This window comes from Aspergillus thermomutatus (assembly GCF_002237265.1).
Source record: "Aspergillus thermomutatus strain HMR AF 39 chromosome Unknown NODE_83, whole genome shotgun sequence".
Lineage (NCBI taxonomy): Eukaryota > Fungi > Ascomycota > Eurotiomycetes > Eurotiales > Aspergillaceae > Aspergillus > Aspergillus thermomutatus.
The window spans coordinates 66,309-88,140 of record NW_020798132.1 but is presented as its reverse complement, the minus strand read 5'-3'; the positions used below and the strand labels follow the sequence as shown (position 1 = coordinate 88,140).

At 46.9% G+C, this 21,832-nt stretch overlaps 9 protein-coding genes across 9 annotated transcripts; 5 read left to right on the top strand and 4 right to left on the bottom strand.

Moving 5' to 3' along the window:
- Window positions 1-64: 64 nt before the first annotated feature.
- CDV56_107712 (rRNA-processing protein MPP10) lies at window positions 65-2,218 on the top strand (the record flags this gene model as incomplete). Its single annotated transcript, XM_026761331.1, has 1 exon — window positions 65-2,218. One exon carries the CDS (start codon window positions 65-67, stop codon window positions 2,216-2,218), a length of 2,154 nt encoding a protein of 717 aa, XP_026614844.1.
- A 2,148-nt stretch (window positions 2,219-4,366) lies between these two features.
- On the top strand, window positions 4,367-4,953 carry CDV56_107594 (DUF1761 domain-containing protein; the record flags this gene model as incomplete). Its single annotated transcript, XM_026761213.1, has 3 exons — window positions 4,367-4,382; window positions 4,450-4,754; window positions 4,819-4,953. 3 exons carry the CDS (start codon window positions 4,367-4,369, stop codon window positions 4,951-4,953), a joined length of 456 nt encoding a protein of 151 aa, XP_026614843.1.
- A 661-nt stretch (window positions 4,954-5,614) lies between these two features.
- On the bottom strand, window positions 5,615-6,302 carry CDV56_107545 (putative NADH-ubiquinone oxidoreductase 21 kDa subunit; the record flags this gene model as incomplete). Its single annotated transcript, XM_026761164.1, has 3 exons — window positions 5,615-5,639; window positions 5,690-6,186; window positions 6,243-6,302. The coding sequence occupies 3 exons, from the start codon at window positions 6,300-6,302 to the stop codon at window positions 5,615-5,617; spliced, it is 582 nt and encodes a 193-aa protein (XP_026614842.1).
- Window positions 6,303-7,057: 755 nt separating this feature from the next.
- Window positions 7,058-7,905, bottom strand: CDV56_107467 (thioredoxin peroxidase DOT5; the record flags this gene model as incomplete). The annotated part of the gene is made up of 2 exons (XM_026761086.1): window positions 7,058-7,428; window positions 7,602-7,905. The coding sequence occupies 2 exons, from the start codon at window positions 7,903-7,905 to the stop codon at window positions 7,058-7,060; spliced, it is 675 nt and encodes a 224-aa protein (XP_026614841.1).
- Window positions 7,906-8,873: 968 nt separating this feature from the next.
- On the top strand, window positions 8,874-9,517 carry CDV56_107406 (putative mitochondrial protein sorting (Msf1); the record flags this gene model as incomplete). The annotated part of the gene is made up of 2 exons (XM_026761025.1): window positions 8,874-9,026; window positions 9,098-9,517. The coding sequence occupies 2 exons, from the start codon at window positions 8,874-8,876 to the stop codon at window positions 9,515-9,517; spliced, it is 573 nt and encodes a 190-aa protein (XP_026614840.1).
- Window positions 9,518-10,077: 560 nt separating this feature from the next.
- CDV56_107332 (uncharacterized protein) lies at window positions 10,078-10,941 on the bottom strand (the record flags this gene model as incomplete). The annotated part of the gene is made up of 2 exons (XM_026760951.1): window positions 10,078-10,837; window positions 10,898-10,941. 2 exons carry the CDS (start codon window positions 10,939-10,941, stop codon window positions 10,078-10,080), a joined length of 804 nt encoding a protein of 267 aa, XP_026614839.1.
- A 1,219-nt stretch (window positions 10,942-12,160) lies between these two features.
- Window positions 12,161-13,711, top strand: CDV56_107202 (ethanolamine-phosphate cytidylyltransferase; the record flags this gene model as incomplete). Its single annotated transcript, XM_026760821.1, has 4 exons — window positions 12,161-12,284; window positions 12,354-12,471; window positions 12,546-13,320; window positions 13,376-13,711. 4 exons carry the CDS (start codon window positions 12,161-12,163, stop codon window positions 13,709-13,711), a joined length of 1,353 nt encoding a protein of 450 aa, XP_026614838.1.
- Window positions 13,712-15,950: 2,239 nt separating this feature from the next.
- Window positions 15,951-16,778, bottom strand: CDV56_107055 (putative para-hydroxybenzoate-polyprenyltransferase Coq2; the record flags this gene model as incomplete). Its single annotated transcript, XM_026760674.1, has 1 exon — window positions 15,951-16,778. One exon carries the CDS (start codon window positions 16,776-16,778, stop codon window positions 15,951-15,953), a length of 828 nt encoding a protein of 275 aa, XP_026614837.1.
- Window positions 16,779-18,170: 1,392 nt separating this feature from the next.
- On the top strand, window positions 18,171-20,519 carry CDV56_106866 (putative JmjC domain protein; the record flags this gene model as incomplete). The annotated part of the gene is made up of 1 exon (XM_026760485.1): window positions 18,171-20,519. The coding sequence occupies one exon, from the start codon at window positions 18,171-18,173 to the stop codon at window positions 20,517-20,519; it is 2,349 nt and encodes a 782-aa protein (XP_026614836.1).
- Window positions 20,520-21,832: the final 1,313 nt, after the last annotated feature.

Here is a 21,832-nt window from a genome sequence, read left to right as displayed (position 1 = left end):
CAACAAAGCCTTCTTCTTTGTTCAAATAACAGCACTGGCCGATGCCCTCACGGGCCTTTCTGCAATGAATCAAACGGTAACACAAAATCCAGCTGAGGCGATAATTCAATCCCCAGCATCCAGATCGATTCACAGCGGGTATAACATGCCTATCAAGTCAGCGTTATCTACACCATGGGTCTTTCTTAGTCCGACAACCTCACTGCATGCGAATACAGTTGATTCTGCAAAGTACTTTCTGGATTCCCTTGCACTCTCTGTCAGCAATTCCCAGCTTGCTCGTCAGCGCATTAAGCGTAAGCGGAAGCGATCAGATTATGAGCAAGAATCTCTGCATCATGTGTTACAGTTGAAGGAACTATTTGTGCAAGGATTTACTTCCGACCAAATCTGGGAACAAGCCACAAGAATATTAGACTCTGCCAAACAGGAAATTGAGCATGATTCTGCTCTTGTTGCTCAGCATGTCGAACGAGTTTTTTTGGACGCGAGAGCGTCGCCTGTTCAATCGCACGAGGTCGAGTCTGATGATACCTCTAACATTAGTGATATGTCGATTTCTTCAGAATCGGCCACCGATCGTTCAGACCACGACTCTGCTCCTGATGATGATATGGAATTTGAACCAGAGTCACGAAGCATGGCTGAGGACCCCTCAGACGAAGATAGTGGGACTGATGTGGAAGAGTCTGAGAACGATAACAACAATGGCCGCGATACCTATGTACAGGACCCGTTCGGGCTGAATGACGGCTTTTTCTCCATTGACGAATTCAACAAGCAATCCGAGCTTCTCGAGATGCAAGATGCGAAGGGCGGGATAGATGACGATTTGGAGAGCGACGAAGAGGAGATAGACTGGCATGTCAATCCGTTAGCTGCTGGTGGTTCTGTGCCTCACCAGGCCATGCGACCAACAGCGCAGAGGTCAAAGAGTCCTTTCGAGGACGGAAGTGAGAGCGGTAGTGACGAGGAAGGGCCGACTTTCGATAATGTCGCGGTCGAAAATGACTTCGATTTGGACGATGTCGATGCGTATGCAATTGGTGCGGATACCACTCATTGGATGAACACCAGTGATATCAAGTACTCGGATTTCTTTGCGCCCCCCCCACGGAAGGCGACTTCGATGAGAATGCGCCCTCTTCCCAAAACACAACCTCATGGGGCTCCTGTCGAAACTGATATCGATCGCGCGATGGCTGATGTTCGGCGTGATTTGCTTGAGGACGATGGGTCGCTGGATGGAAATGATTCTTCCGATAATGAACTAGCGGATTCCAAACATCAGCATTCGGCTCATGAGAAACAACGCGCACGGATTGCCGACGAGATCCGTCGCTTAGAGGCTGCTAATGTTGCGAAGAAAGATTGGATGCTTGCTGGTGAAGCTCGAGGTGCCGAACGACCTATGAATTCCTTGATCGAAGAAGATTTGGATTTCGAGAGGGTTGGAAAGCCGGTACCAGTCGTCACGACGGAACTTTCTGGGGACATTGAGGAGCTGATTAAGCGTCGAATACTTGCGAAGGAGTTCGATGAAGTAATACGCCGTCGTCCTGGGATTTCGGAAGGGCAGACTGCGAAGAGAGGAAAATTTGAACTGGAAGACACTAAACCTCAACAGAGCCTGGCTGAGCTCTTTGAGACTGATCATCTCAGGGCTACTGATCCGAACTATGTGGACCCGAAGAATCAAAAACTTCTACGAGAACATACTGATATTTCAAACCTCTGGAAAGAGATAAGCGACCGCCTGGATACGCTTTCGAACTGGCATTACAGACCCAAAGCTCCTCAAGCAAATATCAACGTGATCACGGATGTTGCTACCATTATGATGGAGGATGCGCAGCCTGCAGCTAGCAGCGCTGTAGGAGGATCAGCAGCCCTTGCTCCCCAAGAAATATATGCTCCGGGTGATAACGGCAAGGTTGTTGGAGAAGTAACACTCAAGAATGGAGAATCTATCGCGAAAGATGAAATGACACGCGATGAGAAAACCAAGCTAAGGAGAAGGCACAAAAAGCAAAGAAAGGCTGACTCCGACCCCGCAAAACAACAATCAGGGAGAGCCGTTGAAAAACAACAAATCGTCTCAACCTTGAAGAAGGGTGGTGTCAAGGTGATTGGTAGAGAGGGCCACCTCACTGATGTTTATGGTACCAGAGACCGGGAGGGCACCACGAAAACTGGTGCCGATATCCTCAAGCTGTGAGATTACAATCACCTACCGTCAATATCCGATGACTGAGTGTCTGTAATTACAAGAATTTCTCTGGATCTGGAGAAGACAGAGGCCTGGTAGATTAGCGTATTTCGTTCGTCTGTAGCTATATATCGGTATATGATAATGTGGTTTGCCTCTTTGGCCCTTGATTATTGCCCTATTGCTCTAAGACTGCCGTGCTCCGATCTAGATCTCAACCGGATTGAGTAGAGAAAGATATTCTCCCTTCTGTACGTATCCGCGTCAGGGTCGTCACGAACCTCCTTGACATCAAAGACCCTCTTAGCGACTTTCATGAAACGGAGATCTGCTCGCCTACGCCTCTTGAAACAGAAGTAGCAAACTGATTCGGGTCCCAGCAGATCTTGCAAGGTTGAAATGAGGAGGGGAAATGCCGGCTCGAAGTAGACGCAGTCCGCAGCGAGTACGATCGCAGGATGAGTCGGTAAACAGTCTGGGAGACTCTCCCCCCAATTTAACACTGTCGCCGCAACAGCAGTTGAGAGATTGTTCAGCTCAATGTTCGTTTTCATCAAGTGTAACATTGGTTCTTGGTCTGTGACGTAGATAGGAAAAGGACCGACATTGCAACCTCGTGCAACTGCGAGTCCCACAAGGCCCCCGCCAGCTCCTAGTTCAACTCTAGTTAACAACGCATTAGTATAATCTCATAAGGGGAGGTTGTTGTGGACTTTCTAATAAGAAAAATGGCAGTGCACAGACATCGTCTTGTTAGAGAGATTATGGCGGTGTTGCCGCAGCAAGTACTTGGCTAGGACAATGCCCGCTGGCCATAATTGACCACCACAACCCTCTTTAAGGTCTTCTTTGAGGATCAGGGGCTCTTCTAGGAGACCGTCAAACGAAACCAAAGTATTTCCAGCCGATTTTAGCTCCCTGACAGGGACTAAGTATTCGCTGACATCGAAGGTTGCCACCGGATCGGATGATGAGGGGCTAGCAGAAATAATTCCTTCCATCAGGAGAAATTCTGCACCCACAAAAAAATTCTTCTGAGGTTAACAAATGTCTATCGAAACAGAATATTAACGAAACTAATTGGTGTCTAAAATACCTCAGTCAGACACTGAAGCTTGAGCGTTCGAAAAATAGTATGAACCAATAGGGGAAGAGAATTGAGGAAGATTAAGGTCTAAGGTATGTTCAGAAAGAGCCGAAGAAAAAGGGAAAAGAAAGCCCATGTTTTTTTGATAACTTTGATTGGGCATTTCTCCAGAATGAGGAGAAATGAGGGGCGGAGAAATTAAATGATGTCTATCCTTTGGCGGTCGTCGAAACTTCATACTACTAGTTATCTCTATCTATCTTTAGATAGATGAGGCCATGGCTGATGAAGTATTCATTTCTTCCTACTCTGTTTACTCTGGTCCTCGTCGTCTTCATCTTCATCACCTCCTTCTTGGCCTCAAACGGGGACCGTCGAGACCAGAGTACATATAATTATCCTACAATTCTACTTTAGGCCTCTGGCTTCCTGTCAGGAAATGGGAACACGCGTCGTAATTCTTGCTAATATCCTGCCTGAAATGAAGGGAAATATTTTTTCCTTGTGACTTCATAAACTTGAAAGGTTTGGCGGAATGAATCGGCTTAGCGAATGCAACTCATGATTGTCGAGGCTGGAGGCTCTGTAGTGGAATAGAGAATAGAGAGATTAGTATTCGTTTGGTCGAGACCTACTACTAAGATCCCTCCTACCTCACCACCCAAGCATGGCTGGTTATCATGGATTAATGGTACCTATGTATGTGTCTATTGCTTGACGTCATGCCACTTGCCCTTCCCCACACCAAGGGATCTTGCTTCCAGCCTCCTACCTTAACCTTTGGTAAATCGACTTTATTATCTGAGCTGCCTCGATTGATTGGTCCGCAACATGTCTTGATCCCTCGTATCGGGATCTTCACACTGCAGCTTGTCGGCATGTCCTTGTCTTTAGATCATGACGACGTCACTGCATATCCTGCCAAGTACCTACAGTATGATGGCAACCCCATGTGACCTTGATTCAGTAGTGTTCAAATAGCGATTCTTCCCCATTTAATGAAGGACAAATTTGTTAACATCTTACAATATACACAATCATTGTTACAAGGTGATACTTCCACACTCAAAATGACCACGCTCCACTGTAAGTGTGCCATCTTGTTTTTGCCCTGTGGTCTCACTGAACATTATAATAACTTATCATCGGCCAGATCTCCCTCCCGTGAAGCCCTCGGCGATTGCGATGGGCACTATCTTCACCCATACGGCTTCACTGGGTATTCTTGCACCTGTCTTCGGTGACACTTATCATCGTGCGCAGGCCGCCAATTCCAAAGAGGAATTCATCAAGTCCAAGGAGGCTGCTGGAGCAGCGGCGGCTTGGGGTAGCTCTCTGGTTGGAAGCGCTGTGCAGACTTATGGTGTTGCAGCCTTGATCAATGCTACGGGAACACTGAGCTATAAGGGAGCTGCTTATTTGGGAAGCTTGATTTTCATGGCCAGTGCCGCACCAAGTGTGAGTATTCGATTCTCTTACCCCAACGCTCACATGATGTACTGATTTTGCGTTCTGTTTCTAGTTCATCAGCCAAGTCTTCACGGAAAAGCGACCCCTCGATACTGTTGCTGTTGGTGCTGTCAGCAGAGTGTTTGAGACAGTCGGGCTTAGTTTGTTCCTTACCTGGTGGGGTACACGCACAAATCCTTTTGATTAGAAGCGACTCCTGTTTATGGTTAGGGAAATGGTTATTTTGTGAATTAAGACCTGAATTTGAACTAAGCCAGATATATGATTCTATTCCTTGCTCATGCCAAAGTTCTACAACCATACAGGGGCCAGTTTCAGATATGTAGCTAGACTATAGGCAACTTTTGAAGAAAGCTTAGTTTGAGACATTTGAGTCCTCTGCCAGAAGAATTGGATTAACAGCTGTCTTCCTTGCGTATTGCTGCATGCGATTGTACATATTTAAATTTGAGAACATGATAAGTCTTCAGGATCATGACGCCATATCATGCACTAAACTCCTAATAAATGATATTCGACATTTTCTTTCTCATTCCTATAAGACATGGTGTCTTTTCACATCAGTGATTAATATAGACGAATAGTTCCGGAGAACATAAGAGTATTCTTAGATCATATAATTTTACCCCCCTACATGGTAGCGGAACTTATCCAGCGAAATTTCCTATGTACATGTAGCTAGCTAGGATGTAAGACTGGCTCTGCATTATCAGAAAAAGGCGGACATTGCCGTCAGCCTGCTCTATTTTGTCCACTTCTCATTTGAACACTTTTCGCTAATAGATGGTCTACGTCCCAAGATAGAAAGAAGATAACAAATTCGATTCAGATGTCAAGTTAACGGATACCTAGACGAACGTCCGGCAGGGATACCTAGATTCAAATGTTAGTCAGGGCAACAAAGTGCGGTGATAAACACATACATAGCAGGATAGCCTTGACCTTGACCAAGCTGGTACTTAGCCACAGAAGCGTTCAAATTACAAGGAATTGGCGGCAAACCATCGGCGCCCAGAACGCCCTGGATGCCCCTCTTGTCCTTCTCAAACACAGCAGCTAAACCACGCTCTTCTCCTTGTTGCTTAACTGCAACCAACTGCTGCTCTCCTGCCTGCCCGATCTGCAGAACATCATCCTTAGGCACCGCCCGGCTGCCTACTGTAAGAAGGCCAACAGCATCTGCCTGGTTAACTGTGCTAAGTCTGGGGTAGTTTCTCCGAGCGTCGCGCTTCCAGTAAGGGTTGTCGGCAATGTCTCCTGCTGGGACAGTGACGGGGTCATCATAAGATTGCGGTGGGAGAGCACCAGGAGTCGGAAGTCGATATTGCGAGTTAAGTGGTACTCCGGTAGAGCGATTGGGATCGACGGCAAGGAGACAGCGAAGACGTTCCCATATCCCGGTAGACTGAACGGTGTATTTCTGATTATCAAAATTAGAAGTGAAAAGTACCACCATCGGCATAGTCAAATGCCTACCTTATGGACGGCTACCACGTTCGATGCGGACTTGGCGGCTTTAAGGACGTCGCGAGCCATGATGTGCTTGGAGATCCTATTCAGTTTTCATATCAGCCTCGCAATGCCTCCATTGTCTCACTGGTCATGATGAACACCAGTATAACAACCCTTTGACTTACTTGAGTCGGTCCTCCGAGGTTCTTAGTCTCTCAATATGTGTCTTTCACTCGCCCTAAGATGGAACGGAATCAAGCGCTGTACTGGATGGAGGAACCGTGAACGGACAATCTGTTTTTCCGACACCCTGCCTCCTGATACCCGAACATTCAGTGGGCGATCAGTTAAAGATACGACACAACCTGTACAAAAGTTTCCCTGTTGATGTATCACTGCAAGGATTAGCTAATGAGGCCTCGAACTAGTCGAATATAGGGAATTTAAAGTCAGGGTTGGCATGAGAGAAGGAACTTTGCCGAATCTTAATCTGTGGGGAGAATCTACAGCTAGGGATATCAGATTTCATCAAGCACCTCCGTAGCCACTCTTATAGAGATAATGGTACGAAGTTAAAACGTCGTCAGAAAATAATATAGTTATGGATCGTTCATCTCTATTTGCCGAAGATGATATTCATTGAAGATGGTAGCTATACTGAACTAAAATCACCAGTAGCCATCACCATAAGCTTTCCTTTCTTGGGATAAGTTTCTCTTTCATTGCAAGGATTGTCAAAGCGTGAAGTAGGACATGAGGTATGAAAAGTGATCTCAGAATCATCAATGTCACATGGTCCCCGCGCAGCTGAAAAGTGCTCTTAAAAAAATGTTTGATGCCTAAACCCGACTTTCCTCAGGGACTTCAACTGATTCACTCTTTGATCTGTCTTTGCCCTCTTCAGAGCGTGCTGAAATCATTTGCTGCACAGCATCCACAGTTGCGTCTGGCCCACCGGGTTGCAAAAGTAGGACCTTTCCTTGCTTATCGACGGCGAAAACCCCCCTTGTCGTACCTCTAGGAGCCTTCTTAAAGCCAAGAGCTGAAATGAGAGTAGACGCCGTATCACAAAGTAGAGGATAGGGTAGGCTCTGCTTGGCTTTGAACGAGCTGTTTGCTTTGATAGAATCTGCCGAAAGCCCATATATCGACAAACCAGTTGATGTTATAGTCTCATATTTATCGCGAAACAAGCAAGCTTGCTTTGTACCTAACAAGCGATGAGCTTTCGTTCGACTTATGGGATTATTCAATCCATTGTGAGAGCCAGGAACTATAGCATAATACTGCTACCGAGAGGAGGGATGCAATCACTCTCCCGAAAATCCACGGGGCACTACACTCAAGACCTGCAAGGGAGAAATGTGGAGGAGATAAACTCACAGCCAGGCGTCGACGCTCTCGGGTATGTGAACAGAACAATCCCTGATTTGCTTGTTTCGACGAGATGTTTGAGGGTAGTCTTCATTCCATCATTGAGTTCTACCTCGCCACCAAAGCCATCCAAATCGATAGTGTCACCGACAGTTGGAGGTTTTTTGTATGAGACATGCGTAGGGCGCTCATCTTCCTTGCTTGATTGTACCGAGGCTGGACTGGTGTCCTGACTCGTCTCTTGTATCCTCTTGCTCTTTTTCTCTGTGATAGGGGTTTGTGGTAGTGCTTTCCGCTTCCTGAGTTCTACCATGATGCAAAGTTGATATTCGAGCAGCTGAAGAAGCAATTGTTCTTAGTGTGCGGTATGTCGTCCGATTTTCTGAGATGCTTTCAATGCTGAGGGGTGTTGAGGCCTAGAAGGGCCTAGAATACCCTTTTATACCTCCAGGATCCTTCCTGGGATGAAAATGGGGATTATGCACAGTTCCACACCGACTTATTTTCTGAGTTGGGAAGCAGTCTATGACTGCTGTGAGTTAATGCACCTCTTTCCTCTGTAGCTTAAAATGACTTGACAACGATAGTAATAAATTATAATAGCAACATTGAGAAATAAAAAATGTTTAGATTCAGTGAGAAAACATGAAGAAAACGGATGTCCAGACAAGGAGCAAGAGACTCCTACGGAGTACATAAAAAGACATTATTGTAGCATCATATAGCATCCTGACAGATGGCTCTTCGACCAATCACTCACTTGTGATGATTCATAATATAATTTTGAACTAAAGGTTCAGAAGTTCTTTGCAGATAATAATAGGAATATTAGCTATGATAGAGAGGTAACTCTCCCATTTTGTCTGCCGAGAAATTCCGATCCCTGACCGAACCCGCCTTTTCCCCGGGTTGTTCGCGAGTCGGATATGCTAAAATTTTCTTCTCCCGCGTTCCATTACTGTCATTGCACGAAAGCCTGTGATCGCCATCCCGTTTCATCATTTATTTGAGGGCTTCTTACTCATCCTGTAGTTGGATATTTGCCTCTGTTTCTACGCTCCTTTCTTACTAGTAGGCTGTCTTTTTCAACGTTCACATAGACTTTTGCCCTTTTATACGCCACTTTATACGCCATCCCTATCAATATTCTCGAGTCCACTGCTAGTCCGATTCAATCAGCACGACGTTCAGCAGACTACACTTTTGATTCGTGCTCTTCAGGAAGCGACTCCGTTGCTCAGGGATCTCTGCATCTATCATTGTCTCCAAGCTTTCCCCGTCATGAAGGTCTTCTCCTCGACGTGCACCTTCCATTATTCTTGGGACGAGGTTTCGACGGCGAACTGGCGCAAATATTGCCCGTGGAATGACAAGTCGACCCATGTTGTGGCCGTAGACACAATATCTCGGACGGTAGATCCGACGACTGGCATTGTGGGTTTTCCTATCAATATCATCATTCTCCACATGTCGGACGAGATGGCTAACCTGAACCTCCTATTCAGTTGCGTACGGAACGCCTCATCACATGTGACCAATCAGTACCGCAATGGGTTCTCTCACTGTTCGGGGGAAGCGCTACTTCGCATGTCTACGAAATCTCATACGTTGATCCTGGCTCAAAGAAGGTCACTATGTGTTCAACGAATCTCACATGGTCCAATGTTCTGAACGTCAGAGAAACTGTTATCTACCAGCCTTCGTCATCAAAACCAAACTCGGTCACAGATTTCAGTCAAGAGGCCAAAATTACTGCACTTTGCGGCGGCTGGCAGAAAATTAAGAATAAGGTCGAGGAGGCTAGTATCGAGAGGTTCAGCCAAAATGCGAAGAGAGGCAGAGAGGGTTTCGAAACTGTTCTTGAAATGAGCCGAAGGGTTTTCGGTGAGCAACGCGAGTTCGAGAACAAGAAATTGCAGTCCTGAGCTGCTCATGTCTTCGTGAACTTGTCACCCTTATTGTTCCATCAAGCGGTTGCATTTACTGGCGTTTTCAAATTTGTTCTGTCTTTCTTCTCGATGCATGCTATTTGAGCCGGCGTTCTGTTGCAATCCATTTCATTCAGTTTCATCTGCTTTCGTGTTCTCACTTTTTGCGCATGCATACCCTTTATGCTGGGCTCGATCAATATCACCCCAGCTCCGACGGCTTTGATGCCCCAATTCTCACGATGTTCATGGCTTCAAAAAGTTATACCAATCCGCGTCTGTTGATTTCTCTCCTCTCGATATTGTTTCAGTCTCTTATGCTTTCTGGTTCTCCATGTGCTGAGTGAAATATGTGGAAGCAATATATCCTGCCTCGTTTCTCTAGAATAGAATAGATTTTGTCCTTTCCTTCAAAGGATTAACTCACAAATCTACGTAGCCCCAAAAGTACATCTCACACAGGAGCACCTCTGCAACTTGATCGAAAGGCCAATCTGGAGGAAATGCCACGCGCCAGTTCTGAAGACTTCCATGACGGCGAAAACTTGAGATTTGAATCAGCCTAGAAGACCGCCCAAAACAACACGACTGACACCAGAAATTTCATTTTTGGCGCTGGTTCTACTCGCATCCTCGAATTCTCGAACGACACCTGTGACCATTATCTTTCGAAGCTTTGCGTCTGCCTTTGAAAACATCTCGCCCAAAGCAACTGTGCATACAGACGGAGTGGAGACCAAAGAGGTGAGCCTGGTATAGCAGTCAATCAGTACGTCGCAAAGAGTGGCGAAGGTTTCGAAATAGTCCGGCTCAAAAGGTAACGACGGCGTCAAAAGATAGGAATATTCCTCCCCTGGGAGAAGTTCGGAGGCTTCACTGGTGGGGAACGAAACAACAGCGGCAGCCGCAGTGGTAGACGAGGCGATATTCCCCGTCATGGACTTCAAGTCAGATGGGTCGCTATATTGCATGGGAAGACCGATTTCCGTTGCAGAGCTAGCCCTCCTGCCCTTGGTTCCAGCGTGTGCGGCTCTTTTGAACATTTGCGGAATGCGTGCTCTTGCCAGGGTTGATGATGAACTTCCATCCGGTGGGTGGACTTGCTGGAATGCCTCAAATTCAATCAAGAGCGCGTTTAAGGCACGTAAGTATTCTGACGGTGATGAATTTACGTCCAGAATTGGCGGAAGTGATAATCCGAGGAGAAGATAGTTAATGGCGCGACGGGATAGTTTTCGAGTATCAAAATAGGGGATTCGGCTGATGTCAGCTCGAGAGAAGTGTACTGTGTTGAACCAGTAGATACGACCTTCATGGCTGTAACTTTATCAGCGGTTGGTTTGATGGAAAAAGGGCTAGCTTTTGCTTTGAACTCACGCTTTCCTAAGGTAATCTAGAGTAGATATTCGTTTGGTAGCCATGTCGTGAATATGCTGATAGATAGCCCCAGCGCTTTGAGGACCGAATGATCCTCCCCCACTTGTCAAAGGAGGGGGGATACTACTTCCTACACCCTCATGTCCGACACTTGATTTGTTTGTGTCTCTGCGAGAAAGGCTAGGGGTAAAGGTTGACGATATCATGCTTGAACTGGGCGCCGGACAAAGAGCAGCTCCAACAGTGAGTGAAGCAGGCAGAAGCCCGCTCTCATTGAGGGGTAGCTGGCGAAAACTCGATTGTGCACTGCAGTCGAAAATATGTTGGTTGACGAGATGCGGATATGCCTTGACTGCTCAATAATGTGGAGATCTATGTAGTTAAGCCCCTGCAAGAATAATGCATGGGCCCGGCCCTTGGATAGTTGATCCTGGGCTGGCTCCGAGCCAGGAACGGGTTAGCCCACCTTACGAACTCCATGACCGCGTCCACAATGGTAGGATAACCAATCTACTCCGTACCAAATGGGTGACCTAATTCAAGTCAACCGAGAGCTCAACCACTGATTTTGAATTCTCTTAAAATTCCAAGGATCATGGACATCATGGTTGAACCTTTGCATGGAGAACCACAGTTCTAGTAAACCTTGACTATGCAACTGTTTACCCGGCACTCATATCGATTTATGCGGGTAAAGTGGAATAATTATTTTGGCTCCCAAGTCTCCAAATTCCTTATTCAATAATAGTGCAGAAGACCCCGTGATAATGACTGGATATTGACTGGGGGTAGTCCGTAGTCCCTCTGTACCGTCAATTCTATCTCATAGCTTGTGCATAGCTGATATGCTCCGTAATAGCTAGTAGCTAGACTATCTAGTCAGTAATGAAGCTGTGGAATGACCGAAGTACCATGACATTACGCAAGTCAATGTCTAACAGTGATACATATAAAGTGACCAACATCTAAGTAAACACTCCTCTAACCGAGCTTCTCCTCAAATACGGAGTACCTCTCTTATATGCTAAATAGACGAAGAAGCCGAGGCGCTTTGGTACAGAGTAAATGGTAATAGATAACACCCCACCCGCCCCCACCTCCTTTTTGATTCTGTAATTTCTGGCTTGATGAACTCTCCCTGTCGCCTCAACCTTCGAGTTTCCCCGAATTTGATCCCAGACCATTTCTACACCAGAATCGACGCGCTCGTCTACATTACAACAAGGAGCTAATTGCCCATTGCCAAAAGCGCCTATCCAAACAATGAGCGTGTCGCCTGAAGAATTAGTCCCTGCGCCAGGACATTGGCCTGTGGATCCGCAGGATGATGTACCTATACTGGAAGATCGTATCTGGGTAGATGGGTGTTTTGACTTTAGCCATCATGGTGAGAAGTCATTCCCCTTTGGTCTCAAGTCATAGGATTCCCTAATCAAGGGTGACTGGATCCATGTAGGACACGCCGGTGCTATGCTTCAAGCCCGTAGACTGGGTAATGAACTCTATGTTGGGGTACACTCCGACGAAGCAATTCTTGAGAACAAGGGACCGACGGTAATGACATTAGAGGAACGGTTAGTCTTTCCCTACGAACTGGGCAGGTCAACATAGGTTGCTGATAGCGGGTACCGCCTACTGCATGCTTTAGGGTAGCTGCCGTGGAAGCATGCCGTTGGGCCACTCGTTGTATTCCGCGAGCTCCTTACGTGACTTCTCTCTCATGGGTATCACACTATGGATGCCAATATGTCGTTCATGGAGATGATATCACATCTGACAGCAACGGGGAAGATTGCTATCGATTTGTCAAGGCAGCTGGGCGCTTTCGGGTGGTGAAGAGGACTCCTGGCATTTCTACGACCGACCTTGTCGGCCGTATGCTCCTATGCACTAAAGGGCACTTCATAAAGAGCCTTAAGGACACCCTTGCGGGAGTAGAGGGATCCGGAAATCAGGAAGAGAGGAAACAATCCGGTGTGGAGCTAATGCAAAGGATTCGGGACTATGCAACAGATGAGAGTGGTCTGCAGCCTGGTCCTCATGTTTGGACTTGGACTGGTTCGAAGCCGGCAAAGCTTAGCGACACGGTTGAGGAAGCTGGTACATTCGAAACCCTGGTGAATGGCAAAACAATTAAGCCAGGACAGCGGGTAGTTTATGTGGATGGTGGCTTCGACTTGTTCTCGTCGGGTCACATTGAGTTTCTTCGACATGTTCTAGAGCTTGAGGAGTTGGAAGGCCGTCAACGAGGATGGTATGACTCGGAACAAGTCAAGAAGAGACTTAATGACTTCGGTGAAGATTATCCCCCGGCTTATGTTGTTGCCGGGATTCATGATGATGATGTGATCAATCACTGGAAGGGATTCAATTATCCAATCATGAACATTTTTGAGCGGGGGCTTTGTGTCCTTCAATGCCGAGTAAGTTGCATTCCCTCACTCGATGGTTCATACAACCTCTAATCATTTCTCCTAGTATATTCATGCTGTTATTTTCTCCGCGCCCTTCTCTCCTAACCAGTCCTATTTGGAAGCCATGCCATTCGGTGTCCCGGATGTTGTTTATCATGGGCCAACAACCTTCATTCCACTGACATACGACCCTTACACTGCTCCCAAAAGAATGGGCATATTTAGGCAGATAAGCGATCATCCTTTTCAGCATGTGAATGCTGGTGAGATCGTTGAAAGGATTCTCAAGAGCCGTGAAGCTTATGAAGAGCGACAACGCGCCAAGCTACAGAAGGGCATTGTTGAAGAACTGGTTAAATCAAAAGAAAAGAGTCTGGCTGGGGAACGCGGCACACAGTGACTTGATGATCTCTTTGTAAATTATCATGGAATCTCCTTGATACTATAGCTGATCAGATTATAGAAGTCAATCATCTTGCAGGGGACGTTCTGACTCTTCCTTCAATACCAGCTCAAACTAGGGATTATTGTAATACAGTAAATACTGAGTGTTAATGTCAAGTGTCAACCAGGCGAGCACAATTTGTAGCCTTCAAGTTATTGAGTAGCACAAAGGTAAAAACTACATTCTTGCCTTTTGAGAATATCAGTACATCATAACACACTGAAAATCATGATAATTCTAAGGTACACTAAAGAAGATGGAATAGAAAATGATTAACCTGAATTCTTTGCCCGTCATTGAACCTCACACACAAGTTAATCAGCTGCCACTAGGACCCCTTTCTCCTCAAGCAGCTTTGCGAGCTCCCCATTCTGATGCATAGACATCAGGATATCGCAACCCCCAATAAATTCCTTCTCAAGGTATAATTGTGGTATTGTTGGCCAATCAGAATATTCCTTGATACCTATGGAAGCCGGAGAGATTTAGCCAGACTGAAATTCACACGCACATACACACACACAATCTGCTGTTCTTGAGAATGGGTCACTCTACGTACCCTGACGCAGCTCAGGATCCTCCAACACGTTGAATGCAACAAATTTCTTTGGGTCAACACCCTGCAAACCCAGAATCTGTATGCTAGCTCGAGAGAATCCACATTGTGGTGTCTCTGGAGTACCCTTCATGAAGAGGACGACAGGTGCAGACGCAACGGCTTTGTCAATTGCCGACCTTGTCTGTTCCGAGAGAAACCGGGCATGAAGGGCATGCGGCAGTTGGAAAGCTGTGGATCGTAAGGTCAAGACATGTGGTGACCGGGAAAAAGGGCGGAATGCCTGGATGGACACAAGTAAGCTCAAAACGGGCGAACAAATTGTGACAGCAGGTAAGGTATGCTTGACTTACCGACGCAAAAGCTTGTCTCGAGAACATCATACCTTTGTCAACTCTGGCTGGACTGACCTCTCGAGAAGTTTTACGATACAGATAAAATGCTTGTAATATTCCAGGCCCAGAGAGGTACTACCGAAATAATGTAAATGGTGAATCTTATCATGTGACATTAGTCCCCGTGCCTTCCAGTTCCCGCCATGGAACGCGGTACCCCACAGGATCGATAAACGGGGATTGCGGATGCAAAAGAATTGTCCCAATCAAATCGCCATCAGTCTTCAATTGTCCCAGTTCATCTAAATAAAGGGTGTTGAGTGATTCTATCAGATCAGATCCTTGGTTGGGCCTTGGCAGTTCAGCTCAATCACTCGAATCCACCACAGCTGACAGTTCCCCAACGCCTATCACCGCATATGATAACGTTGCCTGTGCGAGTGTAGTCATTGTGTGAATGTGGAAGATCGATGGAAGGCACTGGGGCTTCCTCTTCAGTTGAATCGCAATTCAAAGATAACAAAATACACATTCTTTTAGCAGCAAGCGGGAGTGTGGCAACGATAAAATTGCCAAACATCGCGGAAGCTCTTGGCCGTCACAAGAATGTCTGTATTCGCATCATTGTGACCAAGTCTGCAGAGAAATTCCTTTCGGGTCAAAGCTCAGAGCAACCTTTGCTCGATGTGCTAAAGCAGCTACCCGGGGTTGATGCTATTTACCGAGACGAAGACGAGTGGAAAGACCCCTGGACTCGTGACGAGCCAATTTTGCATATTGAGCTTAGAAAATGGGCCCACATACTGGTTGTCGCCCCTCTATCAGCCAACACGATGGCGAAGATGACAATGGGGATTGCTGATAACCTGCTTCTCTCCGTCATCAGAGCGTGGGATACCACTGGGAAAGTGGACTTTGGTCTCAAAGACAGAAAGCCTGTGGTATTCGTTGCTCCAGGTGAGATTCATTATTATATTTTTGATCACTGTCAAATTTTGTTCTAATCATCAAAAGCTATGAACACTGCGATGTGGAATCACCCAGTTACTAAAAAGCAACTCAAGATCTTAACAGACGAATGGGGGGTGAGTAGAACAAATGAAGAGGGTTGGGTCTCTGTACTTCACCCAATCGAGAAATCTCTCGCTTGTGGTGACACTGGTAATGGTGCCATGATGGATTGGAAAGATATAGTCGACTTAGTAGAGCATCATCTTGGTGTCAATAGTGTCAAGATAGAAGAGAATCGCTGCGGAAGTTGAAAGTAACCCTTATCTTTACTATGTTTGTGAGTGCTATCCTCTTAATGTTCGTCACTGTCGCTTTTATACAGGCCAGAGGTTTGAGCTATATACTCAAAGAACATCCCCAAAGTGATGCCGCCCCCAGTCAGCAAACATCCGTTCTTGAACCACCACCAGCAGTTTTTGATATTCTTCAATTGAACCTTCCAAATCATGATACCGAGGGAAACGGCTGCACTGCCGCAGGTGCCGACAAAAAAGATGGGTCCAGCACCTGCTGCTACTCCTGCAGTAGCGAGCAGCGCTACTTGAACTGCCGCCAGACCAGCAAGGACTGTCTTGGTGTTATGCTCATGCCGAAGGGCAATTGACTTGATCCCCGCGGCGACATCGTCTTTAATGTCCATATGTGCGTAGATCATATCGTACAGCACTGTCCAGGCAACACAGCTAGAATACAAGGCTGCTGCGGCTTCCAAAGCAGCATGGTTGCTGAGAAGATCGACACCCAGCGCTGGAAATCCCATGATAGCGCCCCATGAGAATGTGAGACCCAGAACAGCCTGTGGGTAGTAAGTGACGCGCTTGGCGAGAGGATATGTCGTCACCAACAGGAGGCTGGGAATACCGTACCAGAGACACTGGGAGGGAAATTGTAGCAGGACAGCTAGTCCGGCTAGAAGTTGGGAACCGGTGAAAATCAATGCTTTCTTAGGAGATAGGGCACCTCGCGCAATCGGCCGAAATTTTGTGCGTTCGACATACGGGTCCAGATTCCTGTCCCATAGATCATTGATCGCACAACCGGCGCCTCTCATGATTAATGCACCCGTGAAAAACAGACCAGTAGTGCCAAGAATCTGCATAGGTGTGGCAGACGATGCCATAGGTGCCGCCAGGAGTGTCGAGAAAATACATGGGAAGAAGAGATAATATGTGCCGGCGGGTTTATTGAGGCGTATCAACTCAGCGTACGGAATCCATGATTTGGGAAGAGAAGCAACGAAGCCGTTTTGGGGAGGTATATAGTGTGTTGCCGGGTTATTGTCCGTTGTGGATGCTGGGCGATCTGTAGAGGATGGGGACAGGGAAGAATGTGATCGGCGTCTTATGAGAGATGTTGGCCCCTTGATGATTGCTGACCTGGGTTTGGCAGTATACGCTGATTGGCATCCTGTTGAAATGACCCTCGGCAAGAGGGTCAAGGAATTGTGTTTGCGAAGTAAGCAGTAGCACTGATCGTTCAAGAGACTAGTCCGCGTTCCATAATGTCTGCAAAACTGAACGGGGCGAACAGGAGGGAAGTAAGAGAACCGCAATCTCATTTTATAATGAGCTGTGATCAGGGAAAGCCTCCACAGATGGTCCCTGAACAAAATTCAACACAGATAGAGCTGTCTGACTGATTCCTACAGCACAAAACAAGAGTTAGTCATGGATAACCAAGAAACAGCCAGAGCTGAGCAAAGCTGGCTGTCACCGGTCGGATTACCGTGATTGAAAATAGCACCAGATGCACTACAGTGTGTCTCCACAATTAGTGTACACCTGATTAATAGCAATATGACGTCTGAAAGGCCGTTTCGGCTTCCTCTCGCTGTCTCTCCAAGTCCACTCAGTCGTACCCGCAAGATGCATGGAAATCGAAAATACTTCACGTGTCTGCCAGATTCGTTCTTTCTAGTTGAACCCGCCTGTCCCAGAGAGGAATAGCGCATGCAGGTACTAGTAGATCCAGGATGCGGCACTACGTGGAGTACATACCTAAATACTGGACTAATCAACACAAGGAGGTTTGACCTCTGAGGAGGACGCGAAGTATCGAAGTCTAGGGTCCTGGAACATCCATTAACACCTGGGACCGGGACACTACCCTACTATGACTAGCGAAGCAAGCTTCGAGAGTCATTGTAGACGGCTGCCAAAGGACAACAAGTCGAATTGTTTCCTAAACAGCCAGGCCGTGTTCGATTATTATTATCTCATGCCAGCACGACTACGACCTGCTCTTTTACGGCTCTACCATATTCGAGCGGATATCGACCGACTGCTTGGTCACTGAGAATAGCTTCACACATACATCTATTCGGTTTATGGACAGACCGGCAGCGCCTTATTGATTGTGAAGCATTTGAAAGTCTTCCTTGTTGAGATAACGCTCAACTGCCGGCTTTCTCAGTAACACATCGCAATCAGTCGACAACACAGATAAAGCAATTCTGGACCTTGACAAGCTTGTCTTTCCTAACTGTCATTCAATCTACGGTCTTCGAAGCAAAATGCCCGCCCAGCGTCCCCGTGCGGCCTTTGAGCCAATCCCACCTGACCTGGACGTCGCGGCTCTTGTGGAATCCACACCAAATTTCGAGTACGTGGTTAGAATCCATTGCAACTCCATTGATGAACACGGTCTGGACAATTTCGACAAACTCGTTCGCTTGCATGTCATTCTAGGCGGAAAGCCTTTAGTGATTGAAGGTTTTCATGAGAGGCTGGACCGCTCTGTGTTCTCTGAGAAATGGCTAAGGAGCCATCATTCAACGAAAAGTAAGTCTACAAGCTTAGTGATGCTGTGTCTCGCACCTATGAGTTCCTGTCTAATTTCAAACTCGCATTTCAAAGAGGAGATTGCTCGAAATTTGACCACGAAGAGCAATCTTCCGCTCTCGATTGGCCACTACTTGAAGAACATGCCGCTCTTAACGAATCAATGGGATTCGTTCAATTACAAGGACTCTGATCGACAGCGGATCTATCTAAAAGATATCGATTGTCCGCAGACATGGCACGATCATTTGAAGAGTCTCATTCCCCCGCCGCTTTTTTACCTGAATAAACACCCAGAAGCCTTTCAAGGCCCAGGCGCAGAATCAGTCACAGCTACTGAAGGGTATCAGACTTACGCGGAACCCGGGAAGAAGGTTGGAAAACCTGGTGACCTCATGAGCTGCCTTCCGTCGAGCATGCGCGCCGAAAATCTCATGTGTTATATCGGTCATGAAGGCACATATACACCGTCACATTACGAAATGTGCGCAAGCCTCGGTCAGAATATAATGGTTGAGGCATCGAATGGCTCAGTTGAGGATGGCATGAAAACTAAGCCAGGGTCGTCCATCTGGTTCATGACGGAGAGCAAGGATCGCCGAGTCGTTTCCGAGTACTGGCAGTCAACACTGGGCCATGACATCGACATTGAGGATCATTTCGCGCAGATCAATGCCTGGAAAGCCGCTCCATTCAGAACATATATTGTTGAACAAAGGCCAGGTGATTTTATTCTGATTCCCCCACTGGCAGCGCACCAGGTCTGGAATCGAGGAACAAGGACCATGAAAGTAGCTTGGAATCGAACTACTGTGGAAACCCTGAGCCTAGCCTTGAGTGAAGCCCTTCCTCATGCTAGGATGGTCTGCCGGGATGAGCAGTACAAGAACAAGGCAATTGTGTTCTACTCACTTGAGCATTACTCAAAGCTCCTCGAGAAAGTCGATGTGAACAGTATGGATAGCAAGCAGCAACAGTTACTGAAAGACTTTGAGCGTCTTTTCGCACTGTACACCCAGGTTTTGCTATCTGAGAGCTTCTCACAGGATAAAGCGGAAGAGAAGGGCGTCGAATACATCCCCTTTGACAGTAACATCACCTGTTCATACTGCAGGTGCAATATTTTCAACCGATTTTTGACTTGCCCGTGGTGCGCGGGTGGACAGACTGCCGATGGCGAGGACCCCTACGATATCTGCATGGAATGTTATGTCATGGGCAGAAGCTGCGCTTGCATCTCAAGATTAAAGTGGGTCGAACAGTTCCCTTGGAGTGAGCTGACAGGGAAATATGAAAATTGGCGAGACCAAATATGTCGGCTCAACAAGAGCAATCTGAACAATCAGATATTTTGGCCTCTCACTGAGGAGCGAGCTCGCTACGGCAAGAAAACGCTAGCTGAGATGTGCCAAGAGCAACTGATAAGGCGACCGTGGGTTGATATCACCAAACCAGTGACGCGCAAGATCGATGACAAATTGAGCGATTCAGAAAGTGTGAGCCCTGCTCGGAAACGGAGAAAGACTCGCCTCAGCCACGAATCTGAAGAAGGTGGCCGCTGCCACATCTGCAAGTATATCGAGCCGATATGGAAGCTCGCTTCTTGCGCCTTTTGCAACCAAAACTACTGTTATGGTAGTCTGTTCAGAGCCTTCAATATCCAACCACAAGAAACCATGGAAGTGTATCGTTGGATGTGCCCGAAATGCCAAAAGATTTGCAGCTGCGCAGCATGCCGTCGAGATCCCTCGATGAAACCTTTCGAACCAACCTGTACACTCCTCGGTCATGATACAAGGAAGATAGCGGATCCTCGCAGTGTGGAAAGCCTGGTCGACTTCCGGCAGTCAAATCTGAGGTGGTTAAAAAAGGCAGGCGACGATGAGATAGGAAGACTGAAGAAGCATCAAAAAGAGGCGGATGAGAAGCGTCAACAGGCTATGATTGAATATTGTATTCAGTTGGAGGAATCTCCTCAAGTATCCGACCCGTCGACGGAATATGGGGACATACCAGTCGATCCCGCATTGGAGAAATTAAGTGGCTCGATTCTTACACCACCGGATTCCATCACTCTGTGAGAAAAGGAGAAAGAAGGGTGAGAGAACCCTAACGTATCTGGTTTGGCTTGATCTCGATACAGACGGTTTGGGACAAATCAGACGCAAGCAAGTAGACAAACTTGTCGTGGTACGAGAGAGGATTAATCTGCTCAGCGTCTGGAAAACAGTCTGCAGGTAGTATTGCAAGGATATTTGTTCTTTCAGACCCAGATCTATCGTTGAGATTTGGGCACCATTCTGACTCCCAAGCATGCTGCGTATTGTCGCTGATTACATATAGAACATGTTAGTGACAGAACAAGATATTCCAGAAAGTACAAGTGGATTTAGAATCGCTCCACGTGCACAAGATTCGCCTAGGCGCCCTTGTAATCATAGCGGAGGTTCTCAAGATGCCTGATGTCGACGGATGCCATTACTTTCCGCGCTATCAAAATGGTCGCGAGTATTGCTGTGACTCATGAGCTCTCGTACTTAAGGCCAGAAGATGTCGGCCAGAAGATGTTGGCGGACCGGAGACTCACCTGCCGGAATGAGATATGTGACGACGGAATGATGGTGGGAAGCCGGACTAGTCGGAGAGGCGATGATAGATACAAGCGCCAATAATGCGCACAATGCGACGTTAGTAGGGATGGCGTATTTATGGACGGATGTGATGAGGTCTGTCTTTGGCATTGGCCTTTTCCCTTTGGGGTCTGGACGCTCGATTGCACGATACTTCATAGTATAGGCAGTCGTCAACAGAGACATGACACTTAGAATGGAGAGAAGCCGTTCAAACGAATTCGATGAGCTTGAGAGAATGGATGGGACGTATACAGTCACTGACAAGAGCGGAACGACCGAGAAGATGATCTATATGCATCATCATAACATGTTTAGCTATGATTTCTGCATTGGCAATATCAACGAGGATAGAGGGATGTTCACAGTATACTCAGAATTCCGCTTGTCATTCTGTGCCTGTAATTGCCTAATTACGAGGTCTTGTTCTACAAATCTATCAGTATATAGTATATACGATGATGAAAAGACACAGAACAGACCCTCTTCGTCCAGCTCTTCTCGGCCCTGTTCATCATCGCCCGACTCGTCAGGGTAGCGAAACGCTTTGCGAAGTCTTGTAGTAGCCATGAATCAGATGCCTAGCTGTGTTGACTGATGCCGTAGCATGAAGTTTGAGGCAACTCTTTGGGAACAGACGAGAAGGAGCTCCCAGGAAGATCCATCCTGACGTAAAACGACGCTGGCTCGGAATCCGGAGAGTTGGTTTGTCTTGTTTGGCAATTTTGTTCCTCAGTCGTTGGCGCAAAACATTCTACCACCTT